At 36.3% G+C, this 21,518-nt stretch overlaps 1 protein-coding gene across 8 annotated transcripts in view; it reads right to left on the reverse strand.

The window, feature by feature from the left end:
- LOC119547349 (protein pangolin, isoforms A/H/I/S) overlaps positions 1 to 21,518 on the reverse strand; it is an 89,685-nt gene that overhangs the window by 59,002 nt on the left and 9,165 nt on the right. For all 8 annotated transcript variants that reach the window (XM_037855118.1, XM_037855039.1, XM_037854888.1 and 5 more), the window contains 2 exons: positions 13,418 to 13,515; positions 675 to 786 (listed from right to left, as the gene is read on the reverse strand). In XM_037855118.1, the coding sequence (XP_037711046.1) occupies positions 675 to 786; positions 13,418 to 13,515 (210 nt within the window). The remainder of the gene's footprint in view (positions 1 to 674; positions 787 to 13,417; positions 13,516 to 21,518) is intronic.

Genomic DNA, 21,518 nt, shown 5'->3' on the forward strand with positions numbered 1-21,518 from the left:
ACACTTGTTCATTTATATGCTTAATCCCAACTTTCTAGCTTTCATTGTTAAATTAGTTAAGTCAGCTGTTAAAGCCGGTTTTTATTTCGCCTATTTTTCTAAGAAGTTTAAATTGCCAAAAAGTGTAAGACTTAACACAGCAGTGCAGTTTTTGAAATACCGTCCAATCAAAGGGGTTTGTAACTTGTGTTTGTGACCTTGATGTTGTATTTATTGATTGTGGTGCTCGTATAATCGAGTCTAACCTCAAAAAAACTAAAAACTTTCAGTGAATTTTCCATCTCTTTCCAACTCTTGAACCTTTTTAATCTTGTAGTTTTTTTTTCCATAAAACTTTGTTAGTAAAATAAGCACTTTCTCTAAAATTTGACTTTTAAGACCTCTACCTAAAAATGTATAATTCGCGTATTTTTATCTGGCAAATGTCACTTTCAATGTAATCTTTAAAAAAAACAGTATGCAATTATTCTTGATATTAAATATTTAAAAATTATGTTACTATGATATGTTTGTGCCTCTGTTGGCCAACAGTATATTTATATTTTTTGCGTTCGGAAACATCTTATGAAAAAAGCTGTATGAAATTGTGATACCAACAGTATAACGACAACAAAACTAAATCTTCTTATAACTGTTATTAAATATTTACCACTTATTGATTAATTTTGACTTACCCATAGTCTTAGGATCAAGTTGATAAGGTGGAATTCCGCAATGTGCTGGAGGTGGTGTCGTTAACGGGTCTGCATTGTGACAAAAAAACGGAGGTAGTCCCATTTTGTTGGCCTAATATACAAAAAAGGCATTATTGAACAAATAAAATTGATAACAAAGTCAAAGCAGTTTTATTACACTAGTTAACAGACAATCTGTGGTTAAAGTGTTACCATTGTCAAATTTCAATACCATTTCATTCGAAGGTAAATTTTTTTTAATTTTATGGTTAAATTGTTTTGATCACACTTTTTTTAAACAATTCTTGTATTGTTAAATTGTTTCAATTTATACGCTGCATAAGTTTACTTTCAAGTCCAAACTTATTAGATAACTTATAACTTTCACCCACATCAACTTAAAATAGTAGTGTTACTGGAATTATCTTTATAAATATGTAAAGTAAGTAAAGAAATGTTGAATTTGTATACCTGCTTCTAGCTTGAGTGATATTTTTACAAACTTTATTTCAAAAGTCTGAAACTTAAAAAAAAAAATATTCTTAAAAGTTAGGGATTATATGTATAAACAAGGGAGAACGCTATAGTCGAGTACCTCGAATATCAGATACCCGTTACTCAGCTTAAGGGACCAAAGGGAAATGGAGATATGCAAGCAGCAAAGAGAGATTTAAGTGCGCCACCTACCGGCGGTAGACAGATTTAAGCGTTATGGGCGATAGAGTGGGCGTGGCAAATGTTTTTTTGGGTCAATCGATAGGTATTGACGAGACCAATACAGTTCAGTTAAAATTTTGTATCTAGCATAAAAATTGTGGGCGCCACAGGTTTGGGCTGTTTGTGGGCGTTATAGTGGGCGTGGCATATTCGCGTAACAAAATTGCGCTGCGTACAAAGCTACGGAATCTAAATCTGAGATCCCGATTCTCTATCTATGATAGTTTCCGAGATATCCACGTTCATACTTACGATTTTTTGAAGTTTGTGGGCGGCTTGTGGGCGTTAAAGTGGGCGTGGCAACTTTTTTTGGGTCAATCGATAGGTATTGATGAGAACAATACATTTCAGTTAAAATTTTTATTCTAGCATCAAAACTGTAGGAGCCACAGTTTTGGGCGGTTTGTGGGCGTTAGAGTGGGCGTGGCACTCTACTGAAACAAACTTGCGCTGCGTAAGAAGCTTAGGAATCTGCACGCCAAATCTCAATAGCCTAGCTCTCATAGTTTCCGAGATCTCAGCGTTCATCCGGACAGACAGACGGACAGACGGACATGGCTAGATCGACTCGGCTAGTGATCCTGATCAAGAATATATATACTTTGTGGGGTCGGAAACGCTTCCTTCTGCCTGTTACATACTTTCCGACGAATCTAGTATACCCTTTTACTCTACGAGTAACGGGTATAAAAAAAACGAAAAAATTTTTAATGCAATTATTTTTCATTCCTATGGGAGTTTTAGTCTTTTGGTTGTAGTACTACTGTGGGCAAAGACTAACGTTAATTTGTTTGTTTTCCGATTTTCTTGGAGTGGTGCATTTTGAATTCCTTCCACCCGGCCAATCTGTTAAAAATATATATTATTATTTGAGCAATATGCGTCGATTGCGTGAAGCAATTCGTTTACTCTTATTTTTTGCATCACGATAATGCACCGAGTCCCATTTTACTCGTTCTTCGTGATCATTTCGCCAAAAAATTCGACGCATATCGTTTCGCAACAACCGTACTATCCAAATTTGGCTCCGTGTGACTTTTGGCTATTCCCAAAACTCAAAAGACAACTCCGGGGTACGCGATTTGTTTCGATTGAAGAGATAAAAGCTGAATCGAAGAAGGCGCTGATGGCTATAACGGAAAGGGACTATGTGGCATGTTTCGAGGATTGGAAAAAACGTTGGCATAAGTGTATCTATCGGTAGGAGATTTCTATTAAGAGGATTAATATTATTTTTTAAATCGCGTGGGTTCCCACGGCCACCCCTCATGCCCAACTGACTGAGGGGTGCCGTGTATCCTACGGCACGAATTCGCGAGATGATAGACGGTAGAAAAATAAAGAAATAGTTCGAGAAAAAAAAGTAGGATCTGATCTGATTCTGTACTAGAAAATGTAATATTAATCGTTTTAAGCGAGGCAGGGAGTCATCATCGTTCTACGGTTGGATAGGGAGGGTAAATTAATTAGGAGTAATCTACGAGAACAAGAGGGTAAAATGAGGTTTGCATCCCAGTTTAGGCGCCTTAAAGCAAATATCAAATAGATCTTCTGTACAGATTCGGTACGATTAACATGAAAATTCCGTATTGGGGACTCCAGACGAAAGATCCACACTCAAGTATCGGGCGGACAAGCGAAATAAATAAGATCTTAGTAAGCATCATCGAATTCCTTTAACCACATTTTAATAAAGCCAAGCGCACCCCTAGATTTATTCACCATGGACGAAATATGGTCAGCAAATTTTAGTCTTGGGTTCAAAAAAAACGCCAAGATCGTTTACTAGAGTTATTCTATCCAATGAGCCCTCACTCAGCGTGTATGTCGCATATTGAAGATTGACACGACAAAATGTCATTACCTTACCATTTAAATCCAGTAAATTGATTGTAAGTCGGACTGGCAAGAAGTATCGTTGTACTGCAGGCATAATTTAACGTCATCTGCGTACATTAGTACTAGAGAATGAGTTATTAAGAAGAATAAAAATAGAGTTTTCATTTTACAAACAGATTCACCTTGCTTTTGCCCACAGTAGTTTAAGTTTTAAATTTCTTTGTGAAACATTTTTGTTTTTGAACTTATATTATAATAAATTAATTATTTAAATACATTTTTAACAGATTAACGGAAAAAATTGGAAATATGACTATTCATTCTTAGTCATAAGGTTGCTCAAACTCAGAAGTCTATCTAGCGCTCACATTTTTATACCCGTTACTCGTAGAGTAAAAGGGTATACTAGATTCGTCGGAAAGTATGTAACAGGCAAAAGGAAGCGTTTCCGACCCCATAAAGTATATTCATGATCAGGATTACTAGCCAAGTCGATCTAGCCATGTCCGTCTGTCCGTATAAACGCTGAGATCTTGGAAACTATAAAAGCTGGGATTAGGTATGCAGATTCCTGAGATTCCTGCGCAGCGCAAGATTGTTTCAGCAGAGTGCCACGCCCAGTTTAACGCCCACAAACCGCCCATAAACTTCAAAAAAATCGTAAATATGAACGTGGATATCTCGGAAACTATCAAAGTTAGAGAATTGGGATCTCAGATTTAGATTCCGTAGCCTTGTACGCAGCGGAAGTTTGTTACGCTAATAAGCCACGCCCACTCTAACGCCCACAAGCCGCCTAAACCTGTGGCGCCCACAATTTTCATGCTAGATAAAAAAAATAATAAAAATAACTGAAATGTATTGGTCTCGTCAATACCTATCGATTGATCAAAAAAAAAAAACAATTTGCCACCCCCACTCTAAAGCCCATAACGCTTAAAACTGTCTACCGCCGGTAGGTGGCGCATTTCAATCTCGCTTTGCTGCTTGCATATCGCTAATTCCCTTTGGTCCCTTTAGCTGAGTAACGGGTGTCTGATAGTCGAGATACTCGACTATAGCGTTCTTCCTTGTTAAATATTTAGTTTTAGCATAAATTGAAATTGATTTTTTTGGTTAATACCTATCTATATTCCTATAATCATACAAATCGCAATATAATTTAAAAAACAAATTGAATTATTAAATTAATAAGTGAACAAGAAAGGACTAACTTCGGCAAGCCAAAGTTTCTATACCCTTGCAGGTCGTTCCCGTGAGTGCATTGTTTGTTCAGAGCTTTCCCATTGTAGGAAATCTAAGAACTAACTACAGAAATATTAAGATAAGATACCGCTGTATATGTTAACTGAAATCGATCTTTGTTTGGCAGCTATTTGATAGTCCTCCAATTTTTTTTCAATTTTATTTGAAATTCTTAAATATTAAAAGAATGATATTCCCTAAAGTAAAAGTTAATATGTCATACAAAAAAAGTTATATTCTATATATACATATATACCTATGGGAGCTATAGGACATAATTTTCCGACCCGGTTCGTTCCCACTTATATATGCAACAGAAATAAGACTTTTGGGAAGGTTTCATCCCGATAGCTTTAAAACTGAGAGGCTAGTTTGCGTAGAAACGGACAGTCGGACATGGCTAGATCGACTCGTCTAGTGATGCTAATCAAGAATATATGGGGTCGGAAACGATTCCTTCATCAAATCATTACACCCTCTGACTGGGTATAAAAAAGGCTTGTATTGTTACTAGTGCCAATACCATCCGCTAGGTTACAGCATCCACCAGTTGCCGCGCCAAAAGAAAAGCCTTGGAATTGGATTTTAAATTTGATGAACAGATTAAACACTTTCTTTTTTTTAAAAGTTCGTTGGCTGAGAAACTGGCATCTGATATCGTTATCTCTTGTTTTTCGTGGAAAATGACCCCACAATATCAATGATTCTGGTATGACAATAGGAAGGGAAAATAATATATCAATACCAAACTCACTTTTTCTAAATGAACCGTAAATGTGGACTTTCAATTTATCACTGATAATATTCATGCTTATTACGGCCCGACGAATAAACTAGAAACAAATAAGCAGCACAAAAAATAATAATAACAAGCTGCTGAGTACAACGGCAAACGATTCAGTTAAACTGAAAAATGCTTTGATGTCGCCGCTGCTAATATGAAACGTGCCGCCCCTCACAATGTGAGTTTCCAACCCCATTGATACCAATGATGTGAACGGTGTATATTTGCTCTAATTCGTCCCATACAAGCAATCATCGTTTCTCATCAGACCCATTCGCTTAGAAGTTGTACAGCATTAAAAAACAATCTTAGTACTACCAAATTTATTTCATTTCCTTAAATTAAATTTGTTATATATCGTTACTTCTTGGACCGCTGCCGACCACAGTGATAATGATATTTTTGATACTCTGAAACCATTTTTACATATATTGGGTTGGCAAGAAAGTCATGTCGTTTTTTTTCAATATTTTCAAAGATGATTTATTTATATCAGGACTTATAATTAATCAATTATGTATTGGCCGTTTTGTTCGACCACTAATGACCATCTCTCGGGCAGCTGCATAATTCCGCGCTCGAAGAACTTTTGGTCTTTTCCAGCAAAGAATCGAGACAAGTGGTTTTCGACAGCCTCATCTGAATCAAAGTTTTTACCATTCAAAGAGTTTTGAAGAGAGCGAAACAAATGGTAATCTGAAGGTGCTAAGTCCGGACTATAAGGTGGATGTGGTAGCACTTCCCAATTCAGCTCCGTTAATTTTTGCCGAGTGACCAAAGATGTGTGGGGCCTAGCGTTGTCATGGTGAAAGACTATACCCTTGCGATTAGCTAGTGCCGGCTCCTTTTCTTTAATTTTTTCCGCCAAATTGGATAGCTGGCGACAGTACACATCTGAATTGATGGTTTCATTCCGTCCCAGCAGCTCAAAGTGCACTACACCCTTCCAATTCCACCAAACAGACAGCATAACTTTCCTCTGATGGATATCGGCCTTTGATGTGGCTTGGGCTGGCTCATCTTTCTTGCTCCATGATCTTTTTCGTTGGACATTATTGTAAACAACCCACTTTTCGTCGCCAGTAATGATCCGCTTCAAAAAAGGATCGTTTTTAATCCGTTGCAGCAGAGAATAGCAGATGTTGATACGCTTAGTTAGGTGAATTTCCTTTAAGTTATGCGGAACCCAAACATCGAGCTTGCTTACGTAGCCAAGTTTCTTCAAATGGTTTTCAACCGTTGTATGCGACACACTGAGCTTCTCTGACATCTCCCGCGTTGAATAGCGCCGGTTTTCATCCAGCAAAGCCTGAATTTGTTCGTCAAAAACGGCCGATGGTCGACCAGAACGTGGGGCGTCTTTAACTCCAAAATCTCCAAGCCTGAATTTGGCAAACCAGCGCTGACATTGGCGATCACTCATGGCATCTTTACCATACACTTCGCACAATTTTTCGCGAGCTTCGACCGCTTTTTTTCCTTTTCGGAAGTAAAAAAGCAAAATATGCCGAAAATGCTCACTTTGGTCCTCCATGTTTAATTTGCTATAGCTTCCACAAATGTTATCGAATAATTACCAAATTTTCGTCGATAGTACCTAAGACAATAAGCTTTAAAACGATACTAAAAAGTGTGACCCTGGTGCTCGATTAGTCGTAAATAAATTAGATTAAAAACGATTACTAAAAAAAACGACATGACTTTCTTGCCCACCCAATACTATTCGATAAATAAGTAAACATGTGTATAAGATTTTGGCTGAAAAAAAAAAGAAAATTTCAATAATATCTCAAGCTGTAGTAATCTAATTTGTTTCTTTTGAAATGAATTCTCTAAAACCTATTCTTTCAAAATACAATTTTTGAAAAACACTTATTTATTTTAATTTCTTCAGCATAAACAAAAATATATGTAAAGCTTACCCCACAAAACATTTGTTTACTTTTAATATATGCGTTAGTGTGCTACCCACAATCTTTTTTTTAAGTTGGAGCCATATTTTAAATTAGTTAATAATTAACATGTCAATAAACATAAGCCAAAATGTTATAACTAAGTTTTTTTCGTAGTTTTTAGTCTGAGTATACATTCCTTATTTGAATCTAAAGTTGTTCTTGTTTAGCTAATTTTTAATCAACAAGTATAATAATATTTATGTTTCTATGTGATGCTCTTATGTATAAATTTGTAAATAATATTGAAGAGCTAAAAAAAACCCCATATAAACAACCGCCGAAGCCTGTTACAGCCGTTTTTTAATACATACGAGAGTAACACAAATTTTTTATGACTTTATTAGAGGTTGACGACAATGGAGTACTGTTCTTAAGCTCAAATATCTCAAAAATACATCGTTAACCCTTTAACCGACTTTAACCCTGGTGTATATTCAGTTTACTTTGGTAGATAATGCTGGACAACCAAGTGGCCATTTAATTATTGTAGTAAAGACGTTTATAGGCATACAAATGTTTCGATTTAAGATATCATAAAGAGTCGGGAGTTGATATGCGCAGCAATACAATTGGGTGGGTACCGCCTCTCGAGGGTATCTAAAATCAAAACTTGCGCTGTGCAGAACCCCTAAAATCCCTTGTTCACACGGAAAAACTATCGAACGGACATGGCTAGATCGACTCGGTTGGTGATCCTAATCAAAAATATATATTTATAAATTCTTTATAGGATCGGGAACGTTCCATTCTACCTAGAATATTTAGCCCAAAATCGATCGGGTTAATACTTTTAAGGATATATGTAGGCTTTTCATGTTGCGATATTCAGGTCATTTACAGTAGTGTCGCAGCGTTTTTCTTAAAAGTCGGTGTTCACGCTTACTCTTTTTAGAATTTCAGTAGTACTAATTGAGGTTATGTGTGTTTATAATATAAACATTAAAAACAATGGCGAAATACATGAAGCTGGGATAACGGTAAGATAACATACATTTAAGGTTAACTAACACGAAGAAACACGATTAACTTGTGTATCCTTTGTACTTTTTTAATAATTATCATATCTCTGTTGCCAGTTTACTTAAAATGTATTTTACCTCCCTGAAATATGCCAATGAACGGTAAGCAATAGATTAAAGCCGTTTCTGGTAAACTTATTTTTGGAGGAGGATACGATAACGTTATTAACTTTTGTCAAACTATGCACACATGGATTTTTGCATGTATGTATAGATATACATTTTCTGAAAATAAGGCTCTTTTTTTTAATTTCTAAAAAAATAATTAACGTGCTTAATTTCAAATTTATAAAGGGTACAAACATAAGATGTTAAATTCCGTTACTCGTAGAGTAAAAGGGTATACTAGGTTCGTCGGAAAGTATGCAACAGGTAGAAGGAAGCGTATCCGATCCAATAAAGTATATATATTCTTGATCAGGATCACTAGCCATGTTCCATGTGATCTCGGAAACTAAAAAGCTAGAAAGTTGGGACTAGGCATGCAGAATATAGATATTACTACGCAGCGCATGTTTATTTCAGCAGTGTGCCACTCCCACTCTAACGCCCACAAACCGCGCAAAGCTGAGGCTCCACAGTTTTGATGCCTTAAAAACAAATTTAACTGAAATGTATTGGTATCGTCAATACCTAGCGATTAACCTATAAGAAAACGCCCCTCCCAAGAAGAAAAGCAATGACATCAGAGTCAGACAATAACAAATGTATTTATGCATGTGTGTGTGTGTGTGTTTTAGGCGGAGCTCTGCGGCAAAGCGAAAAGCGCTACCAGCGATAGGAGAGAGTAGAATGCGCGGCTAACTTATTTTATTGCATAATTAACAATTTAAGCAACTTGTAATTTTTTTCTCCCACTCTAACTCTCCAATAAACTCAATACCAATTTCATTTATCTAGTGCCAATTATGTTAATGTAAACTTTAGATTACTTAAAAACAATAGTAGGGGTGCCGGAGGGGGACTTCTCGCTCTTTGTATTACCCCTCTCTCCATTCTGACCTGACGTGCATTCACATAACCGAAAATGAAAGAGACGGAAGATCGTTTATCCAGTGTTGAAAAGCACTAGAAGGCAGTAAAAGGACCGAAGCCCGTGTACCCAATGCGGTTTATTTGAAGCCTATGCCAATTTTAAAGCAGTCATCTTAAACATTTTTTTCTTTTATCAATTTTCAATTTAAAAGCTGAGTAACAGTTATCTGAAAGGACGCGGAAAAAGTTACAACTTTGTACAGTTTATTAAACTAACAAAAATACATAGATTCTAAGGTGTTTTGCGATGAGTTTTGTGTACCTTTTGGTGTCCCTATTTACACACCGTTTTCTTTAAACCAGCTATTTGAAGCACTTTTCCTGTTAAAAAAAAAAAATAAATAAAAAAAACCAACAAAAGGAAAAATAAACTTTCTTTGGGTTCATTTTTAAGCTATAAAATCAAGTTTTCTAAAGGTACCTAACATGATAAGTTTCATAAGCAAATGACCAAATGGCTGGGCATCCAGAAAAATCTACAATCCTCTCCGCTACAAAAAACATTTACTTAAAATATCAAATACAAATTTGTTTATGTTTGTAAAAGTAAAAATGAGATTTTATTTAAATTACTATCTATAATGAAAAAATTATTCAAGTCGGATCATTCAACAAAAAGTTATAAGCAAACAATAATAAATATTAAATAAACTCAATAGAGTGCGAGAGTGATGGAGATACATCGCAACCTATCGTTCATTCCTATCGGCTGCTTACGAAATTTCACTAGCGCCAAGTAGGTTTCACGTTATGTGAAGTGTTTTTGAAATCTCGTAAGCAGCCGATTGGTATGAACGATAGGTGTCGCTATTTTGTAAGCTGATTAACGGGTATCTAATAGATTAAGAGTTGGCAGCGTCAGTTTGTGTAATTATTTTCAAGAAGTTTTTACTTTATAAAGCAAATGCAAATGTAATGCGTGCATCAGTTATAGCAATTTCTTACAAGCCACGTGCTTATGTATTAAAACATATTTTAAGATAAAATTAATAAAATAGTACTTTAATTATATTTTTCAGGTGCTGGCGTAAATTACGAGTTCATTCAGTTCATTGACAAAGGGAAAATAATGGAGGCGGTACCGCCAATTTGACTGAGGGTTCTGTTTCGGAAGAAGCTGTTCGCCTGGAGATTGGGATACATATGTATACGCTAGCTATTATACACCACCCCTTTAGTATACAGATAGCTGTAAGAATAAAATATATTTAGATATTAACATTTTGTAATTCCATACTAATAATTTTAAAAATGAATAAAATTAAAGTGAACATAAACATGTTTAATTTTTCCAAAACTCAAGATGAAAGAATTCTTAAAATCAAGCACGATTCATACCAAAATAAAGCAGAGATCGCTCTTAGAAACAAGTTTCGTCTCGAGATATTTCCTAAAATCAAGAACGATTTACTCTCAAATAATATTCTTTATTAACAGTTTTGCCGGGCGGAAAGAATCAAGATCAAATCAACTGCTGGGTTTCTAACCCGTTGGAAGGTTCCTTGAGCCTGCACCAACAAAAATGTCCTTTTATCGCGAAACGCCAAGTACAAACATCACCTTAACTCGTAAAAATAATAAGGAATAAAACACTGGAATACTGAATCGATTTGCGAGTGCAGAAAACTGAAGCGGAATTTGGTCGCTGAAGCGAAAACACCCTCTGTGTGAATAGGGGGGATATTCTTATGTATATAAAATAAAATTTTTCCCGAATTTATCGGTAATGGTGTCTCTACTTTTTCTGATTTTTCCGATATAAAACAAGGAAGAACACTATAGTCGAGTACCTCGACTATCAGATACCCGTTACTCAGCTAAAGGGACCAAAGGAAAATGGAGATATGCAAGCAGCAAAGCGAGATTTAAATGCTCCACCTACCGGCGGTAGACAGATTTAAGCGTTGGGAGCGTTAGAGTGGGCGCGGAAAACTTTTTTTTGGATCAATCGATAGGTATTGACGAGACTAATACATTCTTATCTGGCATGAAAATTGTGGGCGCCACAGGCTTGGGCGGCTTGTGCGCGTTAGAGTGAGCGTGGCATATTCGCGTAACAAACTTGCGCTGCGTACAAGGCTACGGAATCTAAATCTGAGATCCCATTTCTCTATCTTTGATATTTTCCGAGATATCCGCGTTCATACTTACGATTTTTTGAAGTTTGTGGGCGGTTTGTGGGCGTTCAAGTGGGCGTGGCAAACTTTTTTGGGTCAATCGATAGGTATTGATGAGAGCAACACATTTCAGTTAAAATTTTTATTCTAGCATGAAAACTGTAGGAGCCACAGTTTTGGGCGGCTTGTGGGCGTTAGAGTCGGCGTGGCACTCTACTGAAACAAACTTGCGCTGCGTAAGAAGCTCAGGAATCTGCACGCCAAATCTCAATAGCCTAGCTCTCATAGTTTCCAAGATCTCAGCGTTCATCCGGACAGACGGACAGACGGACATGGCTAGATCGACTCAGCTAGTGATCCTGATCAAGAATATATATACTTTATGGGGTCGGAAACGCTTCCTTCTGCCTGTTACATACTTTCCGACGAATCTAGTATACCCTTTTACTCTACGAGTAACGGGTATAATAAGAGCCATAAAACGGGAGCAGCTAAAACGGCCTAACTTAGAAATCTAAAAGAAAACAAGAGAAAACGCTTTAGTCGGCCTCGACTATCACATACCCGTTACTCAGCTAACGAAAAGGCGCCACCTGTCGTCCAGTCCAATCGGCTGCTTACACGATTTCATGAACACGCCACATAACGTGAAATCTAGGTGGCGCTAGTAAAATTTTGTAAGCAGGCTGTTTTTTGCTTTGTTCCCGTTACTCAGCTAAAGGGACCAAAGGGAGATGGAGATATGCGAGCAGCAAAGCGAGATTGGAATGCGCCACCTACCCGCGATCTGCATCTAAGGTTATGTGGGTGGTAGAAAGATTTAAGCGTTATGGGCGTGGCATACTATTTTTTAGGTCAATCGATAGGTGTTGATGGGAAAAATACATTTTAGTTAAAATGTTTATTCTAGCATTAAGACTGTAGGAGCCACAGTTTTGGGCGGCTTGTGGGCGTTAGCTCAGGAATCTACATGCCAAGTCCCAACTTTCTAGCTTTTGTAGTTTCCGAGATCCCAGTTTATACGGACGGACGGACAGACGGACATAGCTAGATCGACTCGGCTAGTGATCCTGGTCACTGATTTAAGGGGTCGGAAACGCTTCCTTCTACCTATTACACACTTTCTGACGAATCTAGTATACCCTTTAATTCTAAGAGTAACGGGTATAATTATACTTTATTCATTTCTCATATTTTTAAAACGGCTACATTTAGAAACAGGAGAGAACGCTATAGTCAACAGTCTGACTAAACGAAGTAGAAAGGAGATTTGCAAGCAGCAAAGCACACCCTGCAATAGGGCCACCTAGCGTGGATTCCTGTATTTGCTTAGAAGTTTTTGATGAATGGTCCGATTTGGAAGGAATATAGATATTGATAATCAAAACAAAATTGCATTTACACTTTAACAAAATCTGTTTTCGTCGGCGAATGGGCGTTTGAGGGCTTTAGAGGGCTTTGGGGGCTTCGAGTTAATTTGGTACCCTTCGACGCGCATATTAATAAAGATAAATAGAACTGAAATTTATTTGGCTTCACCGGTCACTCCAGCTCTAATTTTACAATTCTTTTTTACTTGCACCCTAATTTCTACTGAACCAATCAACTTCTAAAAAGTCTTAGTTTTAATATTTAATATTTAATAATATTTAATTTAAGGAATAACAATACCTTTCGATCAATGTATTACTTGTTTCGATCGGACTACCGTAGCAGATTTACAATTCTGCGGCTATATATCGTCACTACGTGCTGTCCGCAATGATAATAATAGGAGTATATGCCGAATCGTTTGCTGCCTTAAATATGTTTTACTGTTCGTATGGGCATACATTGAAACTTGGTTCTCAATGTTAGTTAGGCCAAAACACTTATCTTCGACGTAGTTACCTATTCTTTAAGGGATGTTAGCAATAAGAACAAACTCTAATAATTCTTAAACAAAAATGTCAAATGGTTTGATAACTAGCGTGTGTGGTTTATACCTAAAAACGTCAAAAAATAGCAAAACATTGGATAATTATATTCTTACCATTGTGACTGGCAGGCCACTTGGAGTACCATTTGCATAGGAATAGGGTGAAACTAAGTATCCCATATTGAAGCTAGGAGCATGTGTGTCGAGTTTATCTGGAATTAATGAAAATATTTTATTACAAAGATATCTATAAACCTATAAAAGAAGGGCCTAAGAAACGGAAAGTATCTCCTGGAGACAAAACAGCTTGAGATAAAAATCGGAAACACGCTGAATTGCTGCAATAGACGACCCCAATGTGACCAAAATTAATTTTGTTTCTTCACAAAAATTTTCCCATTTGCCATTTCTCTGTTATAACTGTTGGCAAAGTGGCTTCAAAATAAGCTGTTCATAAGACAAACCATAGATTTGTAAAAGACATGACAAAAAACATGGCTCACATCTTTGATTATATTGAGCGCGCGTGTGTGTATATGCATTTATAGATGGGGAAGGTTAGATTTGTTTAAAAAAATTCATTCAGAAAACACATTCTTTAAAGGGCAAACCTAATTTCAAATTGCTGTTCTCAAAAACAAATGAAAATGTTAAGTATCTATGTGTAAGGACTAACGGCTTTTCCACATACCGTGCTTCTTACATCTATAACAATAATAAAACAAGAAAGGAAGTTAGCTTCGGCAAGACGAAGCTTATAATTATTAAATTTAGAAAAATGATATTCCCAATAGTACAAGATAATATGTCAAACAAGAAAGGAAGTTAGCTTCGGCAAGCCGAAGCTTATATACCCTTGCAGCTATAATTATTAAATTTAAAAACACAAAAAATGATATTCCCAATAGTATAAGATAATATGTCAAAAAACACCGAAGCTATAATTTGTTTCATATTATTTTCCTACCAATTTTCCGATCGTTCCTATGGCAGCTATATGACATAGTCGTCCGATTTTGATAAAATTTAATTCGAAATTCAGAACTAAATAAAAAATGTTATTTCCAAGCGTTAGAGGTTATATGTTGAAAAACACCGAAGCTATAATTTTTTTCATATTATTTTTCCACAAATTTTCCGATCGTTCCTATGGCAGCTATATGATATAGTCGTCCGACCGTTTCAGACCGATAGCTTTAAAACTGAGAGACTAGTTTGCGTAGAAACGGACGGACAGACGGACAGACGGACATGGCTAGATCGACTCGTCTAGTCATGCTGATCAAGAATATATATACTTTATGGGGTCCGAAACGTCTCCTTCACTGCGTTGCAAACTTCTGACTGAAATCAATATACCCTCTGCAAGGGTATAAAAACACCGAAGCTATAATTTGTTTCATATTATTTTCCTACCAATTTTCCGATCGTTCCTATTGCAGCTATACGATATAGTCGTCCGATTTTGATAAAATTAAATTCGAAATTCAAAACTAATTCAAAAATGTAATTTCCAAGCTTAGAAGGTTATATGTTAAAAAACACCAAAGATATAATTTTTTTTCCGATTTTTTTCCTATGGGAGCTATAAGATATAGTTTTCCGATCCGGCTGGTTCCGACTTATATACTACCTGGAAAAGATATAAGACTTTTGGGAAAGTTTCAGCCCGATAGCTTTAAAACTGAGAGACTAGTTTGCGTAGAAACGGACGGACAGACGGACAGACGGACAGACGGACATGGCTAGATCGACTCGTCTAGTCATGCTGATCAAGAATATATATACTTTATGGGGTCCGAAACGTCTCCTTCACTGCGTTGCAAATTTCTGACTGAAATCAATATACCCTCTGCAAGGGTATAACAAGGAACAAGCTATAGTCGAGTGCCTCGACCATCAGATACCCGTTACTCAGCAAAAGGAACCAAAGATAGATTGAGATATGCAAGCAGTAAAGCGAGATTATAATGCGCCAGCAAACTGCGAGCTCAATATATGAAATCGCTTCCTTCTACCTGTTACATACTTTCCGACGAATATAGCATACCCTTTTACTCTACAAACAATGGGTATAAGCGGGAAGATCAACCAAAAATCGAAAAAAATTTAGTACGCATGTAAGCCATAGATTAAAACAAGTAAAATAATTTCCGGATTATATTTTTATATTTTCTTTCCCCGTTTCTCTGTTAAAAAGTTTCCAAGTAGTTTTTAAATGTGCTCTTTATTATCTTAAGGCATTCCCGATCATACAGCCATTACATTTAGGGGCCGTCCATAAACCACGTGGACAAATTTTAAGCACTTTTTGAAACGTGGACAATCGTGGATTTCTAACTAAATTTATTAATTAATAATCCATAACAAAGGATGCTATCGTCTGTCTATGCTGATACTTTTCTTTGAAAGAAAATGAGAATTATTTTTAAAATTCCAAATAAAACAAGGAAGAACGCTATAGTCGAGTACCTCGACTATCAGATACCCGTTACTCAGCTAAAGGGACCAAAGGGAAATGGAGATATGCAAGCAGCAAAGCGTGATTGAAATGCGCCACCTACCGGCGGTAAACAGATTTAAGCGTTGTGGGCGTGGATCGATCGATAGATAGATATTGACGAGACCAATACATTCCAGTTAAAATTTTTAAAATTTTAAATTTTAAATTTCCTAAATATCCACGTTCACACTTACGATTTTTTGAAGTTTGGGGGCGGTTTGTGGGCGATAAAGTGGGCATGGCAAACTTTTTTTTGGTCAATCAATAGGTATTGATGAGAACAATACATTTCAGTTAAAATCTTTATTCTAGCATCAAAGCTGTAGGAGACACAGTTTTGGGCGGTTTGTGGGCGTTAGAGTGGGCGTGGCACTCTGCTGAAACAAACTTGCGCTGCGTAAGAAGCTCAGGAATCTGCATGCCAAATCTCAATAGCCTAGCTCTTTTAGTTTCCGATATAGCTCAGCGTTCATCCGGACGGACGGACATGGCTAGATCGACTCGGCTAGTGATCCTGATCAAGAATATATATACTTTGTGGGGTCGGAAACGCTTCCTTCTGCTTGTTACATACTTTCCGACGAATCTAGTATACCCTTTTACTCTACGAGTAACGGGTATAAAAATGGGACAAAATTAATACACAACATAGAGCTTAAGAACAGTAAGAAGTAAAGCCGATTGTAAAAATAAAAATACTTTTGTTTTTTATTTTTAAAGTGTACCAACGTTTCGAGCAGCTCCCTGGAATTGTATACTATATAGGGTCGGAAAGGGCCTACTTTCCGACGAATACGATTTACCCTTTAATCCACAAGTAGCGGATATAATACCCAGGTAAAATCGAACATATCAACCTCAAAAGCTGAGAAAGCTCAACATGACTGAAAATTCCACGAAAACTCATTAATTTTCAAGGATACACTGTAAGAAATGTTTATACGTAAATACTTATTCCCAATGTTTTTAGAAATATTTAAAAAGCATTAAAATATATTTAAAACTATAAATGGATACATACTTATACGTTTATTTGCACATCACACACACAAAAATGTTTTTCGGCGGCTTATTAAACTTGCTATAGCTTTAAAAACACTTTGTTTATATGTATCAAGCGTTTTGTGCATTTATTACGCATATAGAAGACATATATAACAGAAAACAAAAGAAGTAAAGTAGCGTGTCGGTGAACGATCTTCATCACCTTGTTAGCACCATGAAACGGTGGATGCCAAACTTTAAATCAACGTAGCCGGTTATTTATCCGACGCACCTTACCCCCTTCGTCTCTACCAAAGTGCTCTTTCTCTCTCACTCTAGTTATAACAACGTTTAACGCTCTGCCGGTCTACAACTCAACACAAGCACATTTAGACAGACGTTGTTGAATCAATACAAGCAGAGCTATTACGCACACATTTGTATGCACTGTTTACATGAAAACGTTTGTAGTATGTATACCTACATATAAATTATCACTGCTGATGATTGTAGTTCGTTACTACATGAAACATGCATGTACAGTAAATCCCTTTCGCGTATTTTTGTGTGTTGGTATAATGTCGAGACTTAGACTTCTTGAAGTTTAAGCCGACATGACCTTGAGTTGGCTAAAACTTTTCTTTAATTATCATGAATTTTATTTTTAAAAGAATTCATTAAATATCAAGGGTTATTTAAGTAAATATCGGAAAGGCTTTCATACTATATACAAGTTTTCTGTTCAGAACTTACAGTGGGGAGCAAAAGTTACTACACGTTTGCAAATTTTGACTGTTGGCGGCTTTAAAAAGTTATTTTCAATGCACTGGAAACCAGTTATGCTGTAATAAAAAAAATTAAAAACTATATGGGCTGATCTGTTGAGTGCTTAAAAAAACCGCGAAGATGGGTCCCGGGAAATATTCTAAATAGTATTTTTGTCTTCTCTAGCAGCAATTTAATGTAAAAAGAAGGATGAACGCTATAGTCGAGTGTCTCGACCATCAGATACCAGTTACTCAGCAAAAGGGACCAAAGCAACATTGTAATGCGCCAGCTACCTGTGATCTCAATATATTGTTATATAGGCGACAGACAGATTTAAACGTTATGGGCGTAAGAGTGGGCCTGACAAACATTTTTTGGGTCAATCGAATTTATTGACCAGACAAATACAATCGATAAGTATTAATGAGAACAATACATCCAGTTAAAATTGTAATTCCAGCATTAAAACTGTAGGAGCCACAGTTTTGGGCGATCTGTGGACGTTAGAGTGGGCGGGGTACATTCGCGTAACAAACTTGCGCAGCACAGGAATCTCTAGAATCTGCATGTCTATTCCCAGTATTGCAGCTTTAATATTTTCCGAGATCTCAGCGTTCATACGTACAGACGGACATGGCTAGTGATCCTGATCAAGAATATATATACTTTATGGGGTCGGAAACGCTTTCATTAACCTGTTACATACTTTGCGACGAATCTAGTATACCTTTTTACTCTACGAGTAACGGGTATAAAAATGAGTTATACACCAACTAAAATATTCCTAGATCCAAGTATGACTCCCTGCGTCGTTTTTGGTACCTGGCCAATGCGCATTTCTTAGATGAAACATATTTAGGGGTAGAGCTGTTATATCTTGATTTCCAAGTGTTAAACTGTCGACGGATTTTTGAATACCAGAAAAGATACTATAAGTGGCTATCCCCCGATAATTTAATGCTCGGAACAAAGGTCAATGATCAAAATTGTATCTAAAAATGAGATAATTGTTAATTATTATGTGGTTATAACTTTTTAATGAATGGTCCGATCTGAGTATTGGCATGCAGATTGGTATTAATAATAAAAATAAAATCTCATTTAATTTTTTACAAAACATATATAAAAAGCACAAATTTGCTCATTCAATAGAGCTGCAGAAAAAATGGCATTGAGTAAAGAACTAATTTGATGCGTTTGCTTTAATTTTCAGCTGCTTGTGTCCAATTTAGTACTGCAATTTAGTAAAGTAATATTTTAGCGTCTTTATAAGTGCGAAAAAATGATGATGACAAAAAATGACGCTGCTACTTATAAATAAGGAAGGCTTCTTGATGAAACTACTGCCGCAGATGATAAAATTAAAACCATTTACAAGCTTTGTTCAGCACCAAAATAGTTGTATTCCAACTGTCTGACTATTTAGTGTCTATACCTATTTAAAAGCATATTTAATCGCTTCGAACATTAAAATCAGCTAGTTTAAGTTATTTAAGATATAACGTTTAAAGTTCGCGTTCCAATGCTAAAGTGACCAAGCCATCTTGTCCAAACAAGTCCCAGTGTCGGTCTAGCCATGTCCGCCTGTCTTATATTTTTTATGATTTTTTAAAATGTTTAGAAATTTGCATTCGAGCCATAACTGTCTCTTTTTCATACTACATTTTTTAGGATATTGTCACAATCATAAAAATTATAAGAAAATCGATTTTTGAAAAATTGTTTTTGCAGTTACTATTAGTTTTAGAGAAATTTTTAGCATTAACAAATTGTAGTACTTTAGAATTTCGAAAATAAATTTAATACAGATGCGGCAACAAAAATAGCACCAATGTGTAGGCAATTCTTCTTTGTGCTACAAAATGGTCATTTTTTGCAATATTTTTATTCAGTTTGTAAGGGTAATTAGGGTTACATATCTACTAACTAAAATAAAAGTGGTTACGCCCACAATGCGGATGGTTTTTAAAATTTCGATACATTTATCAAAAAAGTAGCAAAGTTATGCGGCAACAAAAATAGCACCACTTAAAGAAATGGCTTAAAAAACTTTAAAAAAAAAAAAAAAAAATTTTTTTGATTGAAATGTATGATTTTCTATATCTTAAGGTAAAAAAATATTGTTATAAAGCTTGGGCTGCAACAACAACAACAACAACGACCGAGCTTTATGTCACTAGACACCAGAATCTTTCCTTGGCAAAATTGTTGTGTGACTCTTTCCAAATAGCTCAAGGGCAGTTTTTATACCCGTTACTCGTACTCGTTACCCATAAAGTATATATGTTCTTGATCAGGATCACTAGCCGAGTCGATCTAGCCATGTCCGTCCAGATGAACGCCGAGATCTCGGAAACTGTAAGAGCTAGGCCATTGAGATTTGGCTTGCAGAATCCTGAGCTTCTTACGCAGCGTGCCACGCCCACTATAACGCCCCAAATACGCCCAAAACTGTGGCTCCTACATTTTAGATGCCAGAGTAAAAATTTGAACTGAAATGAATTATTCTCATCAATACCTATCGATTGCCCCAAAAAAAAGTTTGCCACGCCCACTTTAACGCCCAAAAACCGCCCACAAACTTCAAAAAATCGTAAGTATGAACGCGGATATGGGATTTCAGATTTAGATTCCGTAGCCTTGTACGCAGCGCAAGTTTGCTACGCGAATATGGCACGCCCACTCTAACGCCCACAAATCGCCCAAAACTGTGGCTCCTACATTTTTGATGCTAGAGTAAAAATTTTAACTGAAATGTATTAGTCTCGTCAATACCTATCGATTGATCCACGCCCACTTTAACGCCCAAAACGCTTAAATTTCAGTCTCGCTTTGGTGGTTGCATATCTCCATTTCCCTTTTGTTCCTTTAGCTAAGTAACGGGTATCTGATAGTCGAGGTACTCGACTATAGCGTTCTTCCTTGTTAAGATCTGTAAACATTTATCGAGGAAAGTTTTAGAAGTTACATAGTGTAGTTATTGGGAAAATAATAAGAAACTAGAATAAAAAGCTGTATTCTCGATTAGATACCCGTTACTCAGCGAAAGGAAGTGCGAGTGGGATGGAGAATGCTTGCAGCAAACCGACTGTTTGCTCTTACACGCCATCTAGCCTATAGCGCCCATGTGGGTGGGTATTAATAATTAGAAAAAAATCTCATTTTATTTTTTTACAAAATCTCTTAAAATGTAGACAGGTATAAGCGATATGTGCGGGTGTGGTCTTTCGAGTGGGCGTGGCACCCTTTTGAAATAAATTTGAGCTGCGCAAGAAGAGATACCGAGATGTCGGATTCTATAAAGGGTCGGAAACGCTTCCTTCTATCTGTAAATGCTTTCCGACGAATCTAGTATACACTTTTACTCTACGAGTAACAGGTATAAAGACTAGACTACTATACCATATAGCAGCCGTAGGAAGGATTGGAAAATAAATGTTATTATAATACAGAAACAGTTATATTTCGCTTTCGCTAAAACATATTCGCTGGTAAATTGAAATCGAACAATTTCTTAATATTTTTGTGTAACTATTTTTTAGTTTTCTAAAATTTGGAAAGCTCTGTGTATATATTGCTTTCCTATTGCTATATAAACTTTGGCTTGCCGAAGCTAGCTTCATTTCCTCTTTCAAACACAAAAATGTGGTTCTTGGATTTTTTCGGCCAAGAAACTACAACGTTTGAACGAGTCAACAGATTTTTAAGCAACACAGGCCTTTCTTGTTCTATAGAAAACGTATAGTATAATACAAATGTAAAGAGGCATTTCCACCACAAGCACAACCATGCTGACTAACTTAAGTTAGTTTGAGCATAATTCTTTTTTGTTTAATAAATGGAGCTTTGGAGTTGGACCCATGTCTAGGCCGTTTGTTAAACTGTTTATTTGGAATATTTAAAAATAAAATTTTAATGTGATTTTAATTTTAAAAAAAGACTGTTGCCGAGAAAAAAGCA

Source organism: Drosophila subpulchrella, chromosome 4 (assembly GCF_014743375.2).
Source record: "Drosophila subpulchrella strain 33 F10 #4 breed RU33 chromosome 4, RU_Dsub_v1.1 Primary Assembly, whole genome shotgun sequence".
Lineage (NCBI taxonomy): Eukaryota > Metazoa > Arthropoda > Insecta > Diptera > Drosophilidae > Drosophila > Drosophila subpulchrella.